At 39.0% G+C, this 25,939-nt stretch overlaps 1 protein-coding gene across 1 annotated transcript; it reads left to right on the top strand.

The window, feature by feature from the left end:
- Positions 1-1,918: 1,918 nt before the first annotated feature.
- On the top strand, positions 1,919-24,748 carry LOC115829262 (GTPase IMAP family member 8-like). The gene is made up of 6 exons (XM_030793319.1): positions 1,919-1,991; positions 2,154-2,213; positions 18,748-19,413; positions 20,785-21,677; positions 22,005-22,040; positions 24,512-24,748. The coding sequence occupies exons 1-6, from the start codon at positions 1,919-1,921 to the stop codon at positions 24,746-24,748; spliced, it is 1,965 nt and encodes a 654-aa protein (XP_030649179.1).
- The last annotated feature ends 1,191 nt before the right edge of the window (positions 24,749-25,939 follow it).

The raw sequence follows: 25,939 nt of genomic DNA, 5'->3' as shown, positions 1-25,939 counted from the left end.
GAAAACACACACAAACCTTAAAGCATTGTGAAAATAAAAGAATAAATAACACATTTTTCATGACATGTTTGATGTTACGAGAAGAAAGAGTATAGAAAAAAAAGATGTAATAAATGAAAAGTCTTTCATGCAGTTTCAGGTGAGAGTGACAGATCGGGAGAGTCATGTGACCTGGAGAGAGAACAGAACAGATCAAACTGGACTTACTGGGAGAAACAGAGGAGAGAGAAACTGGAATGTTGTCTTTGACAGTAGGGTCTTTTTCTCTGCAAAGCTCAAATTTAGGAGAACATTCTCAGTGAAGACTGAAGGAGTGGTAATGAAACTTCTAAACTGACTGCAGTCCAACTGTGTGGTGATTGCTTAATATGAAACTTTAACGATAACCTGGTCTCTCATGGGCACTGAGAAACTTCTGTATTTGTGAACTGACCAATATCACCACCTAGTGGTGTAACTGAGTTACTTTCATTTGGGTGTCTGAATGATTGTTTTATTAGCTCTTTTCATTTATTTGTTTGTTTGTTTATTTGTTCATTTGTACAGTTTACAATTTCATTACTCTGTGTGTAAATCTGTAATCTGTTTTCTATTGTGTTCTTGAGCAGTGAAAATAAAAATATCAAATAGAAATATTCCATACACCATGAAACAATGTTGGATCAAGTTGCATAATTTTTTTCAGTGACTATAAAGAAAATATGAATTACTTTAAAACTCTTAATCACATTACTCTTTTCATACCAGTCCATTACTGATTCATTCAATGAGTCTACATTCTGAAAAAATATCATGTAACCCACACATACACACACACACACACACACACACACACACACATACACACACACACACACACACACACACACACACACACACACACCAAAAGGGGAAAATGGTTGTAATCAGACTAGTCTGTAGCAGGATCAGAATCATTAGCACACAGACTCTCCACAAATGACCCTAGAAACACACACACTCCTGAATTTCTCTCTTCCAGAACTCCAGTCTAATCAATACAACAATGAGTATCAATGATGCAAAATCACTTTCCCTTGCATCCTGTAGTAGTTAATGCAGCTTCCACAAAAACAAAACAAAACAAAACAAAAAATCAAAACAGGGTCATAGAAACATTTTGGTTAAATTATTGTTAAATTATTAGAGGAGTTATATATAACAAATCAAAAATATTGTTCATTGTGTTCTATTAGTGTTGTATACATATGTATGTATGTAGTCATATGTTTATACATTCATTGTCCGTGTATGGTTTTGTTTGAATGCATTCATGTCTTCTCCTGTGTAGAGGAAAATGTGTAACTCTCTGCCAATAATTCAACTCAGAATTTTAGCAAATACTTATATAATAATAATGAATAAGATTAAAAAATAGTATTAATTAATAATAGTTGTAGAACACCTGTGTTTTGTAAGATTCCAAATCCTAAATCATTATGTTCTCAGAGCAATTTGACTCAATCCATCAAAAGACTCTCACTCCTCATCTCAGACCAAGTTTTGCCGGAAAATCTTTCAACCCCACTTTATTAACCCTGACATATGACTGAGCTGGAAATCTCTTTAATATTTGCCTGACCTCAGTACTACATTGTTTGACATTGTTATTCACAGACAAACTGCATCACATGTGTTGTTAGTGCAGTCAAGGATGTGTTCAGTGTTTGCTCAAAGTATCTCAAGTTAACACACATGTCCTCACACACACGTTCGCATATTCACACATCCACACATCCACATGACACATACACATCCTATTATGTACATAATCATATATCTCCACATCATCCCACTCATAGAACCAAACAGTAAGTCACACAGATTGACAGGAACTGGAGGGTTAAGCAGAATACATTCACTCCAGTCTCGGGTTGGGAGTCTGAGGTGCTTGATACCTATGGCAGACAAGGTCAAAGGCCCTGAGGAACATGGGCTTATCTTTGAACGAGAAGTTGTTTTCTCTGGTCACAGTAATATCTTGTGCAAGAAACTCTTCTCTTCTCTTCTCTTCTCTTCTCTTCTCTTCTCTTCTCTTCTCTTCTCTTCTCTTCTCTTCTCTTCACTTCTCTTCTCTTCACTTCTCTTCTCTTCTTTTCTCCTCTCCTCTCCTCTCCTCTCCTCTCCTCTCCTAGTCTCAGTAACATTGCGTGTGCAGGAGCGTCTCTTTACTCCTCTGTCCTCCTTCTTCATCTGTAACCATCACTGAGCCTCAATAAAAAAGACCACAACCACCTCTGCCCCTTTTTATTATTTTACCAGAAAACACAAATGCCCAATCATACAGACTGTTAATGCCCAGGTTCCGACAGTGAAGTCAGTGTATTTAATTCTCTGTCATGGCACAATTTTTTAAAAAACATTCTGTTCTGTTCTGTGATCTGTAATCTTTTTATTCATTCATTCATTTTCTAAGCGGCTTATCCTAGTTAGGGTTGGGGGGGGGGGGTTGCTGGAGCCTATCCCAGGGCTCATTGGGCAAAAGGCGGGGAGACCCCCTGCACAGGTTGCCAGTCCATCATGGCGATCTACAATCTGAGATGCACAATCAGATACTGAATGGAAGTAGTGTTCTCAGAAATGTGAGTTTATCTCAGTGATACCCCTGACTTTACACAACCATAATAATTACTGTCATTATACATTCCCAGCACCCTACTGCAGTATCTGTACCTGTGACGCATGGTGCTGTACTAAGCACGTCAAAGGCAGTCTTATCAGTGTTATAAGTTCTCAGATCTCAGATCAGTCCAGACCAAGATACACTGAGATCTTAAGACATACATCTACATCCTCAGACACAGTTTTTCACCAGGGTAAACAAACATGCACTAACATGCTTCAGATTTGAGGGAAAGAGACAAACGGAAAGCCCAGATCCTTATCCGCTCCTGTGCCAGATTTTCTAGGTTTTACAGTGTGTAAACTGACCTAGTTTACATATTAATTATTGTACTGTTTTTACTTATCTAACGATTTCTACAACACAATCTGAATAATAAGGAGGTTCTCTATGGATATTCATGTACTTATGGCCATATTTTATGAATATCATCTTCTGCGGTCTCTGCTTGACCATTGTGTAGGGAAACCCATCAGTATGAAATCTAACATGAAGTTTGCCCCCCCCCCCACTTTAGCGTTGCTAAAATGCCCTCTACTGGCTGCTCTTTAGGGTACCCCTTCATGCAGTAAATTATGATGATCTGCCCTCTATAGCAAGAAAATTTGATAATGTGTCTTAATGAGTGCCCTTCTAGTGGAGACAATGTGATTCTGTAAGGTGCCCTTACAATGGTCTAAACTATGTGTGCCCTTCCAGTGGAAAAGGGTGCCATTATGAAGTGCCCTCTATGTCACCCCTGCATGACAGTGTCCCAGAAGTGCCCTTTCCAGCAGAGAACATGAGAGGCAGTGCTGTAAAGGGTGACAGTGTCCCAGAGGTGCCCTTTCCAGCAGAGAACATGGGAGGCAGTGCTGTAAAGGGCGTCCATGCGTGCATGAGAATGTTGGGATGTTTCCTAATGGATGCCCCTCCAGCGGAGAACAAAAGCAGCACATACAGGGTGAATTATGTCAGGGTTAGAGCTTATAGACTATCAGCACATACAGGGTGAATTATGTCAGGGTCAGAGCTTATAGACTATCAGCAGATACAGGGTGAATTATGTCAGGGTCAGAGCTTATAGACTATCAGCACATACAGGGTGAATTATGTCAGGGTCAGAGCTTATAGACTATCAGCAGATACAGGGTGAATTATGTCAGGGTCAGAGCTTATAGACTATCAGCACATACAGGGTGAATTATGTCAGGGTCAGAGCTTATAGACTATCAGCACATACAGGGTGAATTATGTCAGGGTCAGAGCTTATAGACTATCAGCACATACAGGGTTAATTATGTCAGGGTCAGAGCTTATAGACTATCAGCACGCACAGGGTGAATTATGTCAGGGTTATAGACTGAAGGGGTTATGCTGGAGGGTTACAGTCCTGCTGCTTTTTGTTTTAATCTCTTAAATGGATGATGGTTTTACCTGGAAAACAGATCTGTGCTATTCAGTCAATCACACACCACATGTAGTTGGCTGGCAAGAATAGAAATAGGACTTTGGCCCTCCAGGACTCGGGCATCTCCAATATAGTCTATAATTTATAGAGTATATATTTTATATCTTATAGACTATATTGCTTACACAGTAGTAGTTTAGTATTTTATACCTTACAACCGATGGCTTAAAGAATATAGTGGAAATCAGAAATTAGAAATGAGGGTGGCAAACTCTCTGAATACCTTTAAAACCAAACTAAGAACTTATCTATGTTCTCTAACTTATGGATAATATCATTTCGATTTGACTATTAGGGAGGCTCAGACTATGCCTGTTCTGTCCTGGGTTAAGTTTATTGGGAGTCTCTGCCACAAGGTTGGTCAGTTCAGTTTACCTGTTCTGTAACTACAGCGCTTGTTAATAATAGAAGTAAACACCTCCAGAAGAAACAGTATTGTGACTGTTAATGTAGCTGCCTGATTTTTACCTGCTGCCCAATTTTCCCGGAAGTATGAAAGCCTGGAAGTCCGGTCTGCAACACACATGTGCAGCAAAAATAGTTTACAACCCTACCTGACTTGCATGGCATTTTTACGGCATTACATGGTATTTCTGTCACAATAGCAGTTAGATGTCTGATATGAGAGAATTTTAAATATAATATTCTCTGTTTTGTGCGCTTTCAACAACATTGAGAAGGAAAGACAACAAAAATCTTATGGGAGCTGTAAGACAAAATCTGTGAGAGTGAGCGTAATCAACGTAATCAGCCCAGTTTTCAACTCCTCTGCATTTTCAATAAGGCCTATACATATGATGATAAATGAGCTTCCACCAAAAGAGAGAGGAAAACACACGGCTCTGGCTTGTCTGTGGTTTGGAAGAGGCAGTAGTTTCCTCCATCATTCTGTGGAGGATGCTAAAACCCTGGCAGAAAGTGGAGTTGGTGGATGACTAAGTCTAAACAAGTGGTCATTTCTAAAGTAATAGGTTTATGTCGTGTAGTTGATTCGGTGGCAAGACCCGCTATGCAAAACACAACACAATTTAATGGTTACTTTGGATGTAGTTGGTGCTATCATCCAGGGAAAATGGTAGCATGGCAAGTGAAATACCCTATTTCTGAATCCGATCACCCTGACAGAACTGAAAGAGAAATGCTGAGGCACATGGAGAAGGCTCTTCAACACAGCGTCAGTTAAAAGGGTGTCAGAGGTCCATCTCCGCTTATAAATGTACCACATTTCAACTGGGGTTTTACACCAGACTACATACACTGTACTCTTCTTGGTGTAAAAAAGCAAATAGCTGAGCTCTGGTTTAGTTCAGTGGGAAGAGATTTTTACATCAGTGCTCCAAGCATTTCACGGTTACCCAGATCAGTGAAGGAGCGTAAATTCTGGAAAGCCTCTGAGTGGCGTACTTGGTTGCTATTTTACTGTTTGCCTTGTTTGAATGGAATTCTGCCTTCAAAGTACGTAAAGCATTTTGCCAGATTAGTCCAAACCATTTATCTCTTGCTGAAGTCCAGCATCTTCCCAAAGGATATAAATGAAGCAGATGTCCTCTTACTTGAGTTTGTGTTTGGGGTTCAGGAGCTTTATAATGAGGAACAAATGACATCAAATGTGCACTCACTCCTTCACCTCGCAAAAAGTGTTCTGGCACATTCTGTTTTTGTCTTTGAGTCAGCAAATGGAGAGATTTTGAAACTTGTTAAAGGAACAAGAGGTGTAGCAACTCAAATTGCTGACAAATTTGTGCTATGAAATACAATAACCTTGTTTTCTGCAATTTTCAGTATGTCCACCATGACATACTGAAATTCTGTGTCAACCTAACTTCTTACCCCCGATTACAAGTGGCTGAGGATCGTCCTGGCACTACAGTTTTAGGAGAGGGCTATCCATATACACTCAGCAGTGAAGAGAGGGAGCTCTTTCAAAAGAGCGGTAGGGCAGTATCAGCTGTAGTAGTGCATAACAGACAATGGTCAAAGGCTTGACGGCGTCGGCTACAAAGGCTTGACACAGTTGTACAGTTGTCTGGTGGACGATTTGGTGAAATTCTAAAAATGTACACATCTACACATCATTCAGAGGTTATGCTCCTTGTTAAACTTTTCAGTGTACAGCGAAACAAAGCCTCCTCCGGCGCCCCAGGTGCCGACTTCTTCCGGTTCCGGTTTGTTCCTGTGCGACTCTGCAGCTGCCCTACGCGTGAACTGCCTAATTTAAATACCAACGCCTAATTTAAAACCAAATTAAATCTGGGATTAAGGTACGTGAAACTTTCACTATGGCAAATGCTCAGCCTGTTCAGTGTGTCGAGTGCAGGATGTTTAGCCATTCTTCCTCCGTCATTAATAATAGCTCTGTTTGTGCTAAATGTGCATTAGTTAGCTCCCTGACGGAGAAGATTGTAGCATTAGAGATGCGCATCCAGATGCTAGAGAGGCTTAGTGAGAGTGAGAATAGCCTAGTTCCTGTAAAAGAAAATCTGGATGGCTCAGGAAGAGTTAGCAGCTCTCCGACTCCGGCACTAGAGCCCTCACAGCGGGGCGAATGGGTGACGACTCGGCGGCATAAGTGCAAAGCCAAAGCTAACGCTAAGGCTAGCCCACGAGAGACGCACCACTCCCCGCTTCACGTGTCAAACAGGTTTGCTCTCCTCAGTGAAACACCCCCTGAGAAACCTGAAAGAGCTCTGGTTATAGGAGATTCCATTCTACGGCACGTGAAATTAGCTAGACCTTTAGGGGCACCAGCAGCCTTAGTTAGCTGTATACCGGGAGCCAGAGCGCCGGACATAGCAAGTAATCTTAAAGTGTTAAGTAAGCACAGGTTTTCTAAGGTAGTTTTTCATGTAGGAGCTAACGATATACGCCTTCGTCAATCAGAGGTTACTAAAAGTAATATCGTAGAGGTGTGTAAATTAGCGAAGGCGATGTCCGATGCAGTAATATGCTCTGGCCCCATCCCAATCCGGCGAGGCGATGTAGCTTACAGCAGGTTATGGTCGCTGAACTGCTGGATGTCCAGGTGGTGCTCTGACAACAATGTGGGCTTTATAGACAATTGGAATAGTTTTGAGGGCAAGGCTGGCCTCTTAGGGCGAGACGGTGTCCATCCCACTCGGGAAGGTGCTGCTCTCATTTCTTGTAACATAGCGCATAGTCTCAGAACAGTTAATCCGTGACAATCCAGAGCCAAGGCCAGGGAGCAGGCAAAAAGGCTAAACCGACCGTCTGCTAGCTGCACAGAGTCGTCACCCAGGTTAAACTATATTGAGACTGTGTCTGTTCCCCGACCTATACGAAAATGTAGAAATACTCAGAGAATTTGTTCTAGTAATCTAATTAACATAGATTTAAATCATACAGAATGTACCGCCAGCACCTTCGATCTAAAACTAGGACTGTTAAATATTAGATCTCTTACTCCTAAAGCGCTCATTGTCAATGAAATTATTACTGATCAGGAGTTTAATGTACTGTGTTTAACAGAAACGTGGATCAAACCAAATGAGTACGTCGCATTAAATGAAGCTAGTCCTCCCGGATACAGTTATATACACCAGCCTCGTGTAACTAGCAGAGGAGGAGGCGTTGCAGTTATTTATAATGATAGCCTAGGCATCATACAAAAACCTCTACATAAATTCAATGCGTTTGAAGTTCTTTATACAAACATAACATATGTAGCCACAAAAAATACCCAGTCTATCACACTAATTATTATCTATAGACCGCCTGGGCCGTACTCTGAATTCCTCTGTGAATTTGCAGATTTTATCTCAAACCTTGTTATTTCTTTAGACAAAGCTCTAATTGTCGGAGACTTTAACATTCATTTTGATAACCCACAGGACCCTCTGAGAACAGCGTTCGTGTCCATTCTAGATTCAGTAGGGATTAATCAGACGGTCATAGGGCCCACTCATAATGGTGGCCACACCCTCGATCTTATACTAACACTCGGACTAAATGTAGGAAGTATAGTCACATTTCCACAATCTGAAGCTATCTCAGATCATTATCTTATCTCATTCAAAATATTTCTTAGTAATAATATATGCAGCTCGCCACGCTATCATAATAAACGTACGTTTACGCCAGCTACTACGCAGAACTTTATCAATAATCTCCCAGAGTTATCAACTTTGACTGGAACAATGTCACACCCCACAGAACTTGATCAGGCAACTGAATCTTTAGAGTTAACATTCCGCAACACCTTAGATAATGTGGCCCCACTTAAAAGGAAAATAATCAGAGAGAAAAAACTAGCTCCCTGGTATAATGAGCACACACACGCCTTAAAACTTACCACTCGAAAATTAGAACGTAAATGGCGCCAAACTAAATTGGTAGTATTCCAGTTAGCATGGAAGGAGAGCCTCCTGAGCTATAGAAAAGCTCTTAGTGCCGCTAGATCAATGTATCTCTCCACCCTAATAGAAGACAACAAAAATAATCCTAGATTTTTATTTAATATCGTATCAAAACTAACTGGGAATAAAAGCACCTCGGAAACAGGCACACCATCAATGTTCAGTGGCGACGCATTTATGAATTTTTTCAATAGCAAAATTGAAAATATCAGGCAAACAATCCAGGCTATAAATTTTAAGCCAGATAATTTGATCACTAACACTGTAGATAACAATATAACTATATCAGATCAGCGATTAGAATGTTTTACTCCCCTTCAGGCGACCGAATTGACCTCACTAATTTCTTCATCAAAATCACCAACTTGTGTACTAGATCCCTTACCTACACGTTTCCTTAAGCAGATACTGCCAGTAGTCATCGAACCGCTTTTAAAAATAATCAATTCCTCCCTTAGTACTGGCTATGTACCTAAATCTTTTAAACTAGCAGTTATCAAACCCCTAATTAAAAAACCTGACCTTGACCCCTGTTCATTGACCAACTACAGGCCAATATCTAACCTCCCCTTTATTTCCAAGATCCTAGAAAGGGCTGTAGCACAGCAGTTATGCTCATACTTACATAAGAATAACATCCATGAACTGTATCAGTCAGGATTTAGGCCTCATCACAGCACAGAGACAGCACTGGTTAAAGTTGCAAATGACCTCTTACTGGCCTCTGATCAGGGTTGTGTCTCCTTGCTTGTGCTACTTGACCTCAGTGCAGCCTTTGACACCATTGATCATACCATTCTCCTTGATAGACTAGAAAATGTTGTTGGAGTTAAGGGAACGGCCCTCTTATGGCTTAGGTCCTACTTAACTGATCGTTATCAGTTTGTTGATGTAAATGGTGAGTCCTCTGCACATACTGAGGTAAAGTTCGGAGTCCCGCAAGGTTCTGTTTTAGGCCCACTGCTTTTCTCTTTATATATGCTACCTCTAGGTAATGTTATTCGTAAACACGGTATTAGCTTCCACTGCTATGCTGATGACACACAGTTGTATGTCTCAGCGAAGCCAGACGAGAGACACCAACTTAACAAAATTGAGGAATGTCTAAAGGATATTAGGCACTGGATGCTTACGAATTTCCTCTCACTCAACACTGAAAAAACAGAAGTACTTGTACTAGGATCACATGCAGCTAGGAGTAAGCTTTCCGACCACATAGTTACTCTGGATGGCCTTTCTCTTTCATTAGGTGCAGCAGTAAAAGATCTTGGTGTAATTATTGACCCCAGTCTTTCATTTGAAGCTCATGTAGATAATATTACCAGGATAGCCTTCTTTCATCTTAGAAATATTAACAAGATAAGAAATGCATTGTCATTTCAAGATGCTGAAAAATTGGTTCATGCTTTCATTACCTCTAGATTAGACTACTGTAATGCCTTACTGTCTGGATGCTCTACTAGGTGTATAAATAAGCTACAGTTAGTTCAGAATGCAGCAGCCAGAGTTCTTACTAGAACCAAAAAATATGATCACATCACCCCTATCTTATCCACACTGCACTGGCTCCCAGTCAAATCTCGTATTGATTATAAAATCTTACTATTAACATATAGAGCATTAAATGGTCTTGCGCCACAGTACCTGCGCGAACTCCTGGTCTTTTATGATCCACCACGCCTACTTAGATCAAAAGGTGCAGGCTATTTGTTGGTACCTCGAGTTATGATGGCTACAGCAGGGGGCAGAGCCTTCTCTTACAGAGCCCCACAGTTATGGAATAGCCTCCCAATTAATGTTCGAGACTCAGACACAGTCTCTATGTTTAAGTCAAGGCTGAAAACTTATCTGTTTAGCCAAGCCTTTTGCTAATAGCTCTTTACTAGGCAAAGGAGCAGATTTGGAGGGTTCTCGGGCATAGATTGTTTGGTGAACTGGGATGTTTGGATGCTGTCGCCCCCCCACTTTAACATGTTCACTCAGGTTTGTTGACTGTGGAGTGGGTGGCCGCCTTGTGTCCCAGAGTGCCATCATGTCCATATTACCTTCTAGCTCTCCCTTTTAGCTATGCTGTACTAGTTAGTCTTGCTGGAGTCCCTGCCTGCACTCGGCACACGATGTATATTTACCTCAACCATTATGTGGAAATGAACATCTAACAATGTCCCTCTCTCTCTCTCTCTCTCTCTCTCTCTCTCTCTCGAGCCACACATGCTACTCCTGAGACACCAGTGATCCTGACTCCTCCCGCCCTGTGGACTGATCCATCCTGGTGTCATCATCTTCCATCCCCCGTCAGCCTCCTGTCTACATCACCATCCCCTTTGTTCATGCCCCAATTTATTTTCAGCTGTAACTGCCCACGTGGTCGGCACCTATTGCACACCTGTCTGACCAAGGAGGGGTCTCCTCTCTCTGTGGTCCTCCTCAAGATTTCTCCCATTTTCCCATTTCCCTCTTGGGTTTTTGGGGAGTTTTTTCTTGCCCGCCATGAGGATTAAGTCAGGGGGTGCCGTCATATTTTGATTTGACTGTTGTGGCCTGTAAAGCCCCTTGAGACTGTAAACAGTGATATTGGGCTCTAAATAAACTTGAACTTGAACTTGAACTTGAACTTTGCAAGCACCCCCCACATAACGTGCATCAGTCGATCAGAACATAATTGTGTTGTGCTGCCTAGAGACATTGTTGGCAAGTGTTTACTACTTGAGTGCAGTGACAAAATGTATATCTGTACATTTCCTAATCATCATGAAAAAGACTGATTGTTTGATCAAAACAGTTGGTCGAATAAGAAGTGATCATGTCCAAGTAAGTGTGTGCACTTCTTTGATCAGTTTATAGCTGGATAAGATCAATAGGAAGGGAGAAAACTTTCTTTAAGCAATATGCTACTGTAAAAATGAGCGTTTTAAATTGAATATAAAAGAAACACTAACGATTAATGTTTAACAAATGACTTGACACTTCCAAAAAAAAAAAAGTATTCTCTTTAATGCACTTTGTATGTTGTTAATTGATAAATCAAACTATCCATTTCATTATATTTCATTATTTCTGAATGCATTCTCAATGTACAACACTTTCTCACAAGTGCCAAGGTATTGGGTTTGTTAGACCAGTTGAGACCAACTGTTTCAAGTTGAAATAAAAAGCAGACAACACCAGTTACATCCTATTGGTTTCAGCTGGGCAGAACTGGTGAAGCAGCCACTGCCCATAGCTCTATTGGCCCAAATGGGTTTTAAATGGTTTCAACTGGTATTCTTATCTGGGCAGTTGAAACCTGTACAGACCATTTGAGACCAGTTCATTCCAATAGACTGGCTACTGGATTTTCAACTGGAATTTCCACTAGGTATGTTAGCAATTATGTGTGAGGTTTTGACAGACCAAGACCCAATTGTAGACCCACTGGGTAGAATTAGGTTAAAATTTCTTTATTCAAAAAATTAGGTGGCAATCTCAAAACAGTGTCCAGTCCAAGGTCTTAATCCAAAAATCCAGAGGGCAAACAAATCCAAATCGTTAGGCAAAAGACTGGTCAAAAACAGAGTTCAAACAAGGTCAAGGCCAGAGAGCCACAGGGCAACCAAATCCAAAACGTTAGGCAAAAACAGGTCCAGGTAAACATGGTCAAACTCACAGACTGGCAGAAAGAACTAAAGGTCACAATCTGGCAAGGAACAGGTACAAACACAGGACTTAAATGCACAGAACAATGAGCAGCAGAGACAGACTATTGGAGACAAACCAGGTAATAATAGGGATCAGGTGGGGGGCGGGGACAGGAGTACACAGGGACAACAGAAACACATGGCGATACCAAAATAAACAAAAGCACAACTCATGACAATACACAGAATGGCCAGCAGGGCAGCTAGATTCCCCAATCCTGGCAGATGTACTGCCATTATGTCCTTATTTTAGAAAACCCAAAGAAACAGTTTCACATTTACATATGTACTTTGTGTGTTTTATATCTAATTCAAAATTCAAGTGACTTAATTCAGTTCTAGCACATATTCATTGTAACACAAATAGACAACCTCATTTATATTAAGAATTTACAAACTCACTAATTACTTACAAGTTGCCTGTTAAGGCTGAGAAGGCTACATGAGCGAACCAAAAATGATTTGGTGGTTTTCAAACCTCAAGTGCACTATGCGTTCTTGCTGATAAACAGTTAGAGCTAAGCGCATAAACAGCTTACTCCAGCAGTGAATGTTATTCTTAGCCTACAGAGAACCTTTGCAAAACACATTACTTCAATCACATTATCAGTAGTGGTATACAGGCTAGCACTCCCGCTGTTTCCCAATACGGAGTATGTCAACTACGGACTCCCATTCTTGGGAGTTCACACTAGCAAGTTCAGCTCGGGAGTCCAGACTCACGATGACAGAAGAATGCAGCACGCTCAATATACACTTTGAACAGCAGCATTCTTGCTAAAATTACAGTTCAGATAGCATTAGTTTGGTCCACTAGCAGATGTCACTCCTGCAAACATTTAAAGGAGCCGCTATATTTATTGACCCATATTCGAAATAAGAAAGATTACTCTCTCGCCTGAAAAATCTTAAAAACTACATTTGCTGACAGAACAATAGTCATAATACGAAAGTTACAGTTATGTGGTAGTTCCTCTGCCACCATTGCCACTGTGTCAAATAGGCTACATTCTGGGAAACTTGACAAGCCAAGTCCACACAAGTCACCTGATGCATCTTTGATAAATCAACGAATCAAGAACATGCATGGATATTTGACCTGTACTTGGCTACATGCAAACTTTGAATTGGAACAGTATTTGGGCTGTGACTGATGACATTTCACAAGTCCACGAGAATGTAAGTACAGAGAAAAACGCATATTGAGAAATGGCTTCCGTCTCTCAGTAAAAACACTGCACATTATTTGTGCTGTAAAATATTTATGCATGAGCACATGCTTCGGATACTGCGCATGTGCATTGCAGACCAGACTTTCGGATTTTCGGACTTTCGGACTCTCGGACTGTTGGACTTCCGCCAAAATCGGGCAGTGCACAAAATCAACTGTGCATGTGTTTTGCAGACTGGACTTCCAGTATGATGTACTTCCGGGAAAATCAGGCTGCTAGTAAAATCTGGCAGCTGCATGTATCACTCCCACTGTTTACGTATCAAACACAGTTTATATCTTTCATCCAACCTGCAGTCCTAATTCATCTGTAAGTAAAATTTCACATGTTCATAAGTTTATTTCATCATTATTTGGGAATTTAGACAGTATTGTATTCGGTGAAAGTTGTGTTCTTTAGGTACCGCTGGCTACCCAGCTGTGTAGCTCAGTTGCCATGGTTACCTGTAACGCTCACAAAATATACTGTCTACTGTTGTTAAAAACATATAACATAAAATTAAGACGATAAGTTTGACAAATTTTTGTTTCACTGTATACTCATATGCAATTATTTATGTTTGCCATAGTTTGCTGAGTTGCGTGCGCACTCTTCCTCTGGATGGAGGGCTGCAATAAAAACAAAACAAAACAAAACAAAACAAAAAACTTTCAAATTCAAGAGTGTGTGGACAAGTTTAGCTATCTGCAAAGTTTTTCCTCAGCAAGGGCAGAGTAATGCCTGTAAGCTCTCCTTTCATAGTTTAGTTTCATTCCCACCAGTTTAGATGTAAAGCCCTTTAGGACTTCAAAAAGTGATAATGGGCTCTAAATAATCCTTATTGTTGTTGTTGTTGTTGTTGTTATAGAGTATGGATGTTGATACATATGCTGTTAATTATAGTCATATACACATCTCGTTGTTAACACAGAACAGTGCTAACATCTGTATCTGTGCTTGTGATTGATTTGTGTGGTGTTGCATTAACTCATCTAGTGTAGCCAGAACTCAGAATCGCGAACAGAAATCTCCAAAACAATCCATTTCAAGAATGAACGTGTGGTCACTGAGCAAAAACGGAACGCAATTTAAAGTGAATGTGCCAGTTTTAACACATAATATGCCCACTGAATAAATATGAAAGAACCTCCTGTTGGTTACGCTGGATTACATGAACATCAGTGTCAAAGTTAAGATGTGAACCTACCTTAGTGTTTGATAGGTTATGTGTACTAATACTGCCCCCTAGTGTTGCATAAGACCACCAGGTCTACCAGTCTGAAATGTATAGTATAACAGTCATCTGTAAAACTCACTAATAATCAGTGGGGAACCATAATAATCCAACTAAGGTTTCTAAGCAAAATGTCATTATTGATGGTCACTATTTCTCCTGTAAACCAGGTGAGCAGGACATTGAAGAGTGGAATGGGAACATTGCCAAAAGGAAATTTCCAGATGCCTCACTGCAGTGCCCAGTGAGAGATCAGACATAGAAGCTGAGAAGTACCAGCAGACAGTAAATGCACAGGTGTCTCTCGAAAGGGCAGGGATGGAGAGAGAAGAAATAATTTCCTCCTCTCACCAGAGGAGGGAGCACTGTGTCTTCTGTGAGGAAGAAGTGAAATATGAGATTCATTTAATGTATGACTGATTATGATTACTAAAACAATATTTTTATGATGTGAACTGTCCACTACATTTAACTGTGCAATGTGTCCATCATCAGTGCAGATACTCAGCTCCTGTTTTATTTTCACTCTGACACAGAACAACCTTTAGTGTTCGTCATAATGTGACATAAACAGTCATAACTGATTTAGACATGTCACAGTTTTAAGACTTAGTTGTCACAGAGCTTTGACAGCGGATTAAAGTGAAAGTGCAACCCTGACATTTGTCAAACTGACTGGAAACTCAAAAGTGTATAATTTTATTTACTCTTGGGAACACATTTTATTTTGTTAAACTAAATGAATAGGGGGCTAAAGTAATCTGTAGAGGAAGATGTCATAACATACCTTCAGATCATGTGACCAGGTGACGTAACTCTATTCAGTCTGTAAAACTTCTTTCACTTTGTTCGTGGCTGAAAACAACCAGTTTGGAAAATGTAGAGAAATAAAGACAGACCTTGTTCTCAGGTAGTATTTTATTATATTCATTCAGACAACATGGAATTTAGATTTCTTTATCTTTTATGGTGTTTGAACTAAAAATTCAGGCAAAGGACAAACTATCAAAAGATCGTCTGAAAAAATGTCTGTCGTGTCTCATCATGTCTGTTAGCGTATCATTGTCACACAGAAATCATACAGTGGAGGGGCAGTTAAAGAGAGTAAAAATTCACTAGTACCTTTTTTCAAACCATTTATTCAGTGTATGAGACTGTGTATGGTATTGTATTTGATACAATGTATAACACGTTTCTAAGGTAAGACCTGGATGTGTTTTGTCTAAAGTGATATCACTGTTATTTATGTAGCATTATTAAAGTTAATATTTTTAAATTACTACAATCACAGTTAAACATATTTAGGTTTGGAAAGCACCAAAAATGCACAAATATCATTTAACTGGATTGCTTATGAACTCTTACGACATTAAGTATAGCTTTTTAACTGTTATTGCATGTTATGGCATGTTACTTTTTTAACCTCCCAGATTCCTGTTCGTGCTGCAGCCTTACTGGTCATGGCTGGGTGAACCTGATTAAACCAGCTTTACAATTGCTTTTCAATTGTGAAACTATAGCAACTTAAGAAAAAAAAACAAAAAAACAAATTCAGTGCATGTATCATAATTAGCTCAGGTGCCATGACTCATGACAAACAGAAATTGATTATTCTAGCCCAGGGTTTCAAACTTACTTTCACACACACACTTAACAATGTTTTTATGGAGGCTTGCACAACCAGGCAAGAATTTGTCTGATAAAACTGTCTTTTGGTGGCAAACTCACAACCCCTACTCGCTCACAATACCATGGAGCTTAAAATGAAAAGGAGAGTCCTGCAGCCATCAAACGCAAACACAACTAGTTGGTGAGGACAATAATCAACTGGCTTATTATTAACAAACAAATACATTTTATAAAATGTTCCATCATACATATTGAAACTCTTGGCATACAAATGCGCAAATAATAAGCATCACAATGGTTAAAAATATCACATAGAGTAATGACAATGAGTTAAATACATATCTAATGCGCACTGATGAAATGATGGTCAGCAAATTAGACCCTGTGACACCTTTGCAGAGTGAAGACGCTTCGACTCTTATATTTTACACGTGACACGTGACTGTGCATCATCCCACACTTACCAAAAATGATCAAATTATTATTTTCTGAAAAATATTTTATGAAGTATTTTCTTTTTTTCCCTTTTTTTCTTTCTTTCTTTTTTTTCTTTTTATACACAAAGAAACACAAAGAAACTAGCTAACTTAGCATTGCTTATGAGTAATTTATTGTGATAACATCAATGATAATTAAACAAGTTTGGTAACTAAACGGTTATAAAGTCCCTCGTCAGTAGCAGCACTGTCTGAACTGATTAATACCACTTAAAATAAGTGTGGGCCAAGGGTCAGTAAGCTAACTAAAAAACCAACTAACTAACTATTAATCAATTAATCTCACACCTCGTAGTCTCTTACAGTACACTTCGACACTGCAACATGCTGAATCAATTTGATGATAGATGTGTGATGATGTGTCTGTTCACAGTACATCACTGGTAACCTCTAGCATCTGCACTGCAGGAAACTGAGCTGATTGAAGATAACAAAAACCTCAGAGACCAGAAGAATGAAGATCTGACGGTAACAGTGATGGGTTTGGACAACTGAAAAGGACTGAGGGCTCAGAAATATGGCAACAATCAGCAGTTCCAGTGAGAGAAATATTGATAATAATTATTATATAACTATTACACTTATATATGTCAAAGTCATCAAACAATGGTAAATGTGAGAGAACATTTATAACTTTTACCTTATATATGCAATAAAAAAGATCAGATATTATTGCTTACAAATGTTCAATCACTTTTTCTCAATCAGGCAAACCGGGAGACAGGAGAAAGAGGAGCATGACTCCACCTTCTTCCAGTGAGTGAATGTGTCACACATCAGTTTCACACAGAGGGGCAATAGAGGATTCATAGTGGATCTGATATCGTATATATGTTCAAATTAATTTAATTTCATTCAGTTCAGTTCAGTTTCAAATAGTTTCTGAGGGACTTTTTAATACAGACCTTGACACAAGAGCCCCAGAGTTAAAGCCAACAGCTATAGTGGAAAGAAAAACTCCCTTTGATTAAAATGGTAACAAATTTTTAGGGAAACCAAGTCTCAAAAGAGTTAGGGTAACTGACGTGTAAAAGGTTGGTAAACATGTATTGAAGGTTAAGAAGACTTTAGGACTAATGATCTAAATGCATGGAGAAGCTGAGTCTGACTCCTTCATGTGAGTCAGGGTCCCGGGACAAACTCTGAACCCTCACTAGCTTCATATTTCTCCACACTGGTATCCACCTGTGAAAAACATAGACCAGATGATGTACTCTGTCAGTGTATCTTAACTGTTTGCTTGTGCATTGGTTCATTTTAGACTTAACAATCAGAAGGACTTGAGATGGACATTGGACTATACTAAAACAATAACTTTTGCCTCATTTTGCATTTCTTCATGAACAAAATAAGTGACATAATAGAAATGTTGTCACTATTTTGACAATGGTCTACAGTAACACAACAGATCAACAGTGGGGTTCAATAAGTCTGAAAAACTAAACTCCAGAGGAACACCTAACAGTACAAAAGCTCTAAAAAGGTAGCCTTTAAATAAATGTTGTTATTGTATTTACCCTGTAATTTCTCAGTATCAAGGCACTCTGGAGGAACATGAATACAAAAGTTGTTTAGTAAATATTAACACTATTTTCACACTGATCCACAGTACTACTACAGATCAACAGTGGGGTTCAGTAAGTCTGAAAAAGTAAACTCCTGAGGAACATATTTAACACCACAACATACTGTTGTCCAGTAAACAGCTAAATAATGCTGGTATAACCAAGTGTAAACCAGTGTTTTAGTGTGTCTACATTGGAAAAATAGAAAGATTTCACAACATCACCAAACTGATCCAGCACATTTTTAGAAATATTCACTTTAAGCTAGCAGTCTACACCTTAGCATATGAGTTTCACAGATCACGGGCCGGACATTAAGAATGTAAAATACCGTAATAAGAATGGATGAGGACCGCTGCCAAAATTAGCAAACAGTTCTTACACTGGACTCTAACAATTACACACAGATCAGTGCTGGACATAAACAAGATGAAAAGGTTCTTCTCCTAACAGCCCTTTCTTTATTTCAGTGTCTGATAGACTGAACCTGGTGTTGTGTGGGAGTGTTGGATCAGTGAAGATCTCCATATCAGAACTCATACTGGGCCAGAGAGAGTCCAGTCCAGAGTCCAGCTCAGTGTGTGTGAGGAGGGAGGGAGAAGTGTGTGGACGCCTGCTCACCCTGGTGGAAATGCCAGCTCTGTACAACACTCAGCTCTCAGAGGAGGAAGTGATGCGTGAGACTCTCCGCTGTGTCTCTCTCTGTGATCCTGGAGTCCATGCTTTCCTCCTGGTCATTCCTGAGGGCTTCCTCACTGATGAAGACAAAGGAGAAATAGAGAAGATTCAGACAATATTCAGCTCAAGAGTCAATGATTACACCATGGTCCTGATCAATCAGAAACCTGGACAGGAAGTGACAGAATTAGATGAAACATCTCAGACCATCATCAGATCCTGCAGAGGAGGACATCAGTTCTTAGGTTCCAGTTCACAGGTGTCAGAGTTACTGAAGAGTGTTGACAAACTGGTGGAACAGAATAGAGGAAGTCATTACACAACAGTCATGTACCTGGATTCTCTGGTGGAAACACAACTAAAGAAATACCAGACTGAAATTACACAGATAAAGAAATATCAAAGTGAAGCTGAACAGATGAGGATACAAATCAGAAATCTGGAGGAAAATATACGAGGTAATGTGAAATAATTAAAATACTATAATGTTATTGAATTCATATTTTGACTTTTAAATTTGTGTGCCACTTTACAATAAGACTACTCATATAAAGGATTTATAAATGGTTTATAATTAGGCCATTAATTATGTGTTGTAAATAAGTGCTGTAAACACTTTATAAATCATTAATAACAATTATAAACAAGTTATAACACAGTTTTTCATACATCAATGCGGGCTCACTATTTGGCAAGATCAAGTTACACTTGCATTTTTTATGCATCTATTCTGTTAAATCTCAGATCTTGCTAGTTGCTTATCTTACTTTATGTTGTCCCTTTATCAGTGAGCATGTTGAACTGTCAGCTGCATCTCATTTTTATGACCATTTGTTTATTATTTACTAATATTTATAACTGCCAAAAGGGAGCCTTATTGTAAAGTGTAAAACACATCACCATTTACTAATGAGCTACTAATATTTATAACTGGCAGAAGGGAGCCTTGCTGTAAAGTCTAAAACAAATATTTATTAATGAGTTGCAGAGTTTTCAGCACAAACCAGGAACACACTTAACTTGCTGACATAGTGGGTGGGAAGTATATCATTCATGCAGACAATTGCATTCACGGTACACAGATAACATTAAACTATCACAAGAGTTAACAACACAACACAAAGACTACATGATGATAATAATATAAAAGACTACATGATGATAATAATACAAATACACTTCTACTAGCCACAATGGAAAACATAAACTAAACAATAACGAATTGAGGCTAAACAACAGTACCATTGCCCCAAGGCATGCTGGGAAATTCTGCCTATCTACCCCGCCCCCCCCCCCCCCAACACACACATCTCAATGTACCACTTTAATATGACAGGATATGTCATATCAAAACCTGTGGTAATAATGAGGATGGCTGCTGATAGCATGCTGAAAATGTGAAGATAAACAATATTGTCAAAGCCTTAGAGTATGGATCTGGTATTTTGATAGAAAAATTTGATATGCAAAATAAAACTTTTTGACTATTAAAATATGCTAATGTTGGTTAAATGCTAGTAACTTATTAACAAATATCTGGTGAAGCTGTCAGGTATAAATGTTGGCTGATGGAGAAGACAACGTAAGCTAAGTAACCAATGAGCTCAGAGGTTTAACAGCACAGATAAATGTGGGATCACTATTTGGCAAGCAACGTCACCGATTCTAATGTGTTATAACAGCTTATTAACAATTAATAAAGTATTCACAACCTAATTAATACACTAGTTATAAACCATTTACAAACCCTTTGTAAGGGTAGTCTTATTGTAAAGAGGTACCTAAGTTTGTAATAAGTATTGTACACCACCATCTCTGTGTTTTTACAGGTGTAAGAGAGAGATCAGACACTTTGAGAATAGTACTGCTGGGGAGGACTGGTGTTGGGAAGAGTGCCACAGGAAACACCATCCTGGGGAAAGAAGATGTTTTTAAAGAAGATGAGTGTTTTGAGTCAGTGACTAAAACATGTCAGAGAGAGACAGCAGAAGTCAGTGGAAGACAGATAACAGTGATTGACACACCAGGACTGTTTGATACAGAAGTTGACAATGAGCAGATTAAAAAAGAGATCAGTAAATGCATTTCCATGGTGACACCAGGACCACATGTGTTTCTGTTGGTGATAGAGGTGAGACGACTCACACCAGAAGAGAAAGAAGCCGTGAAAATTATCCAAAAGATGTTTGGAGATGAATCACAAATGTACACCATGGTCCTGTTCACTAAAGCAGATAAACTAAGGAAGAAAACCATAGAACAGTACATAGGAGACCCTGGAGGTGATTTGAGAAATCTGATTGACCAGTGTGGTAACAGATACCATGTGTTTAACAACACAGACCCCAGTAACCAAACTCAGGTTGTGGAACTCCTGGATAAGATAGACACCATGGTGTCAGAGAATGGAGGGACCTTCTACACTAATGAGATGTTCAGACAGGTAGAGGAAGCTCTCCAAGAGGAAAAGGAGAGAATGCTGAGAGAGAGAGTGGAGGAGATAGAGAGAGAGAAAGAAGAACTGAAGGCCAAATATGAGGCAGAGATAGAGAGAATGAAAGGGGAAATAGAGGAGGATAAAAAGAGACAGAATGAAGAGAGGAATAGAAGGGAAGAGGAATTCAGAGAGAGTGAACAGAGACTGAAAAGTGAGATGGAAGAAAGAGAGGAAGATTATGAGAGAAGAAAAGAGGAGGATAAGAAAAGGATGAAAGAGTGGGAGGTGAACATATATAAGGATGTGGAGAGACAGAGAGCAGAGTGGGAGAAACAGAGACAAGAAGAACAGTTAAGGAGAGAACAGGAGGACCATCAGAGGACGGAGAGAGAGGAGAAAGAAAGAAGAGAATGGGATGAAAAACGGAGAGAAGAAAGAGAGGAACTGGAATATGCGATAGAGGTACTAAAAAGGAATAAAACAGAAGAAGAAGAGAAAAGAAAGCAGGATGATGAAAAGAGAAGAAAGGAAGAAGAGAGAATAGTACAGGTGGAGAGAAGGATAAAGGCGGAACAAGAGAAGATGTGGAGAGAAAAAAGACAGATTTTGGAGAAACAAATAGAGACACAGATGAAGGAGACAGAGAAAGTGAAACAGGAGGGTGAGAGGGAGAAAGAAGAGATAAGAGCTAAACATGTAACAGAATTAAATCAAATGAAGAGAATAATGGAGGAAGAAAGACAGAGACACGATAAAGAGAGAGAATTAGAGATGAAACACATAGAAGAGGAAAAGAAGAGAATAGAGGCTGACTTTACTGAAAAGATAAAAGAGACTGAAAAGGAGAAAGTCAAACTGATTTCTGAATTAGATCAAATAAAGAAGACTGTAGAAAAAGAAAAACAGAGACAAAATGAAGAGAGAAAAAGAGGGGAGGAGGAGATCAGAGTGAGAGAACAGAGAATAAAAGACATGGAGAAACAGATGGTGATACAAAAACAAATAGAGGAGAAAAAGAGAAGAGAACCGGAGGATAAATTAAGGAGAGAAAGAGAGGATTCAGAGAAAGAGAAAGAGGAAAAGGACAGAGCACTGAGAGAAACGGAACTGAAATATCAGACTGACACTGAAGAGATGAGGACAACTATCAGAGCACTGGAGCAGAGGATTAGAACACATACAACAGGTAACAATGAGAGACTCAATACCTATTTACTATAATTATTATTATTTTAATGATCAATGCATAGCAAATACTTGATTACAAAATAATTTACTTAATTGGTTGTCATTATTCATTGTATTATCATGTGACTCCTGTTACTGAAGCTCAAAACACAGACATCATGCTTTTTAAGAACTGATATGAAGATCAAATGTCATTTTCCTTTTGAAATTGTAATCCCATCAGTGACAAGCAGCATAACCTGATTGAGTGCTTCTAAAAAGTTTTTAATGTGATTTTACTTTTACTTTGTTACATATGAGTAGGAAATACTGTTTTGGATGGTTCAATATCTGTATGAAAGAGAGATTCAAAATACATAATACAACATATCCACCTAAAAAAACATCACCAGTTTTATAGTTTCAGTCTTTTATTCCATGTAAACATGGCGTAATGGAATTTACTGAAAAATTCTAAACTTCCAGCTAATCAGCTCTGTGTCCTATGTGCTAAAAATATATAATTAGTACGTAATTACAAAAAGATATTTGAAATACACCTGGAGGAACCAGAAATATCTCAGTGTATTTATATGTAGGAAACATATCTGGTCGTATTCTGTAATTAGTTTTACTTCAGTGGGCTCTCTCCCTTGTGTACCACATGGAGTTGCATGCCAAAGGGATGAAGTATTGCTAAATACCTGATCTGTGAGCGAATCTGGATTAAGATTAAATGAGAGAACATGCTCAGTTTAATTCAGAGCAAGCTGAATCATAAAATATGGGACATGAAGTAACTAATACAGAATTATTTAATTTATTTATTACAGTTATACTCGACACAAATATCAGTGAGTCTAACTAATTACTTGCAACAATGAAACAATTACATTCAGTGAATGACCTCTGTGGAATTAGTTATACTGTAGTGGACAGTTTGTAATTATTTCTATGGGATCAGTTATACTGTAGTGTACAGTATATAATTATATCTCTATGGCATCAGTTATACTGTAGTGTACAGTTTGTAATTATATCTCTGTGGTATCAGTTATACTGTAGTGTACAGTATATAATTATATCTCTGTGGTATCAGTTATACTGTAGTGTACAGTTTGTAATTATATCTCTGTGGTATCAGTTATACTGTAGTGTACAGTTTGTAATTATATCTCTGTGGTATCAGTTATACTGTAGTGTACAGTTTGTAATTATATCTCTGTGGTATCAGTTATACTGTAGTGAGCAGTTTGTAATTATATCTCTATGGTATCAGTTATACTGTAGTGTACAGTTTGTAATTACATCTCTATGGTATCAGTTATACTGTAGTGTACAGTATGCAATTATATCTCTATGGTATCAGTTATACTGTAGTGAACAGTATGTAATTATATCTCTATGGTATCAGTTATACTGTAGTGTACAGTTTGTAATTATATCTCTATGGTATCAGTTATACTGTAGTGAACAATATGTAATTATCTCTATCTTTCTCTCCGCAAACAGTTTCAGAAATGAGAAAAGTTCCATCAACATCCAAAATAACCAGCACTCTGTCTGAGAGAAGAATTGTGCTGCTCGGCAAGACTGGATCAGGAAAAAGTGCAACAGGAAATACCATACTGGGTGAAGAGAGATTTTACTCAGGCCTGCGTTCAGTCTCTGTAGCACTTCAGTCACAGCTACAGAAGTCAATTGTTGAAAGAAGGCATTTGTCTGTAGTTGATACTCCAGGACTGTTTGACACAAATCTCCCACAGGAGCAAACAGCTGGAGAATTAGAGAGAAGTGTTTATTTATCCAGCCCAGGACCTCATGCCCTTCTCATTGTTCTACAACTCGGAAGGTTCACAGCACAGGAAGAACAAGTTATTCAGTTAATTAGGATGCTTTTTGGGGAAGAGGCACTAAATTACATACTCGTTCTCTTCACTCATGGAGATCAGTTAGTGGGAAAGACTATAGAGCAAGTCATTGAGGAGAACAAGGCTCTGAACAGTCTGGTCCAGCAGTGTGGACAGAGATACCATGTCTTTAATAATAAAGACAAGACAAACAAAAAACAGGTCACTGAACTGCTGGAGAAGATTGACAGAATGGTGGAGGAGAATGGAGAATGTTACTACAGTTGTGAGATGTTGGAGGATAAAAAAAGGAGGGAAAGTAATTGTACAGTGTCTTAAGTTGAGTCATACATGTCGAAAAACAGAAGATCAGACAGAAGAATGGAAGAGAGGACATGAGGGAAAAGGGATGGCTGTATCATCACTGAACTCCAATAAAGAATACTACTACTGAAAACCATCTCTGTGCCTGTACTATTTTTAACATTTAAAATGTCGATGCCCAACAGTTTACGAAGATAAACCACCGTGTTTGTATTTGAGTTTGGCCAAGAAAAACTGCTGATGAAATGCTCAGACCTCAGTCCAATCCTTTTTGTTCATTATATCGTCTGTATTTATTATTGGAGAAAACAAACAAACAAACAAACAAAAAAACAATCAAACAAACAAACAAACAAATCATTTATCTTCATTGTGCAATATGTAGCCTAAAGATGTCCCCCCATATCATATTGCAAAATGGTTTGGTCTTAGGGGTAGTCCTACATTAATTTGTCCACACCCCCTTCACCAAATCGACCTGCCAAAATGTCTGCTGACAAATCTGGTGCTCAAAAGTGAAAAGAAAAGAGGAAAAAAGAAGATGATATTATACAGGCAACTGAGCGAATGGCTAAATTTCTTAAACAAGATTCAAAGATTCAAGATTCAAGAGATTTATTCAAACAAGACAGGCATGCTGAGGCATCAAAGGAGTGGGATGGGACATTGTTGTTGCTATGTTTGCCACTTTAGTCAGGCTAACAATCTCTCATCATATGGATCTTTGTCATGTGGCCTAAAGTAGGCTACTGCTGTAGGCTACTGTACTACTATATAGGTTATTTACTAAGTGGTTAGCTACTAGCTAAATTTAAAGAAAAAAAAAAAGCTAGATAATTAAAAAACTTTAAATCTTAACTATGGAGCCCTGCGTGGAAATCCAGGCTCAATTAACTAATGTAATTGTAAGTTCATTGATCACATGAATTGCAATGATAAGGACGATAAGGGGAGGTGGAGGAGAGGGTTAGACAGCAGAGGATGAGGGAGAGGGAGGCTCAGGTGAGAGTCACAAGACAGGCACTGAGCAAAACCCTAAAGATTCCGATAACGGCGTCCCGGACAGTTTTGAGGATCCTGGACTTTGCTCCAAAAAAAGACTGATTTTGAAAGGTCACATATAGTTATGGCAAGTAGGCCTTCATTCAGTGACACAGGAATTCCCTAAAGACACAGAACGGTAGGGCATTCCACAGATACCTGCTG

The sequence above is a fragment of the Chanos chanos genome, chromosome 16 (assembly GCF_902362185.1).
Source record: "Chanos chanos chromosome 16, fChaCha1.1, whole genome shotgun sequence".
Classification (NCBI taxonomy): domain Eukaryota; kingdom Metazoa; phylum Chordata; class Actinopteri; order Gonorynchiformes; family Chanidae; genus Chanos; species Chanos chanos.
The sequence above is the reverse complement of the archived record's forward strand: the minus strand, read 5'-3'. Positions and strand labels throughout refer to the sequence as shown.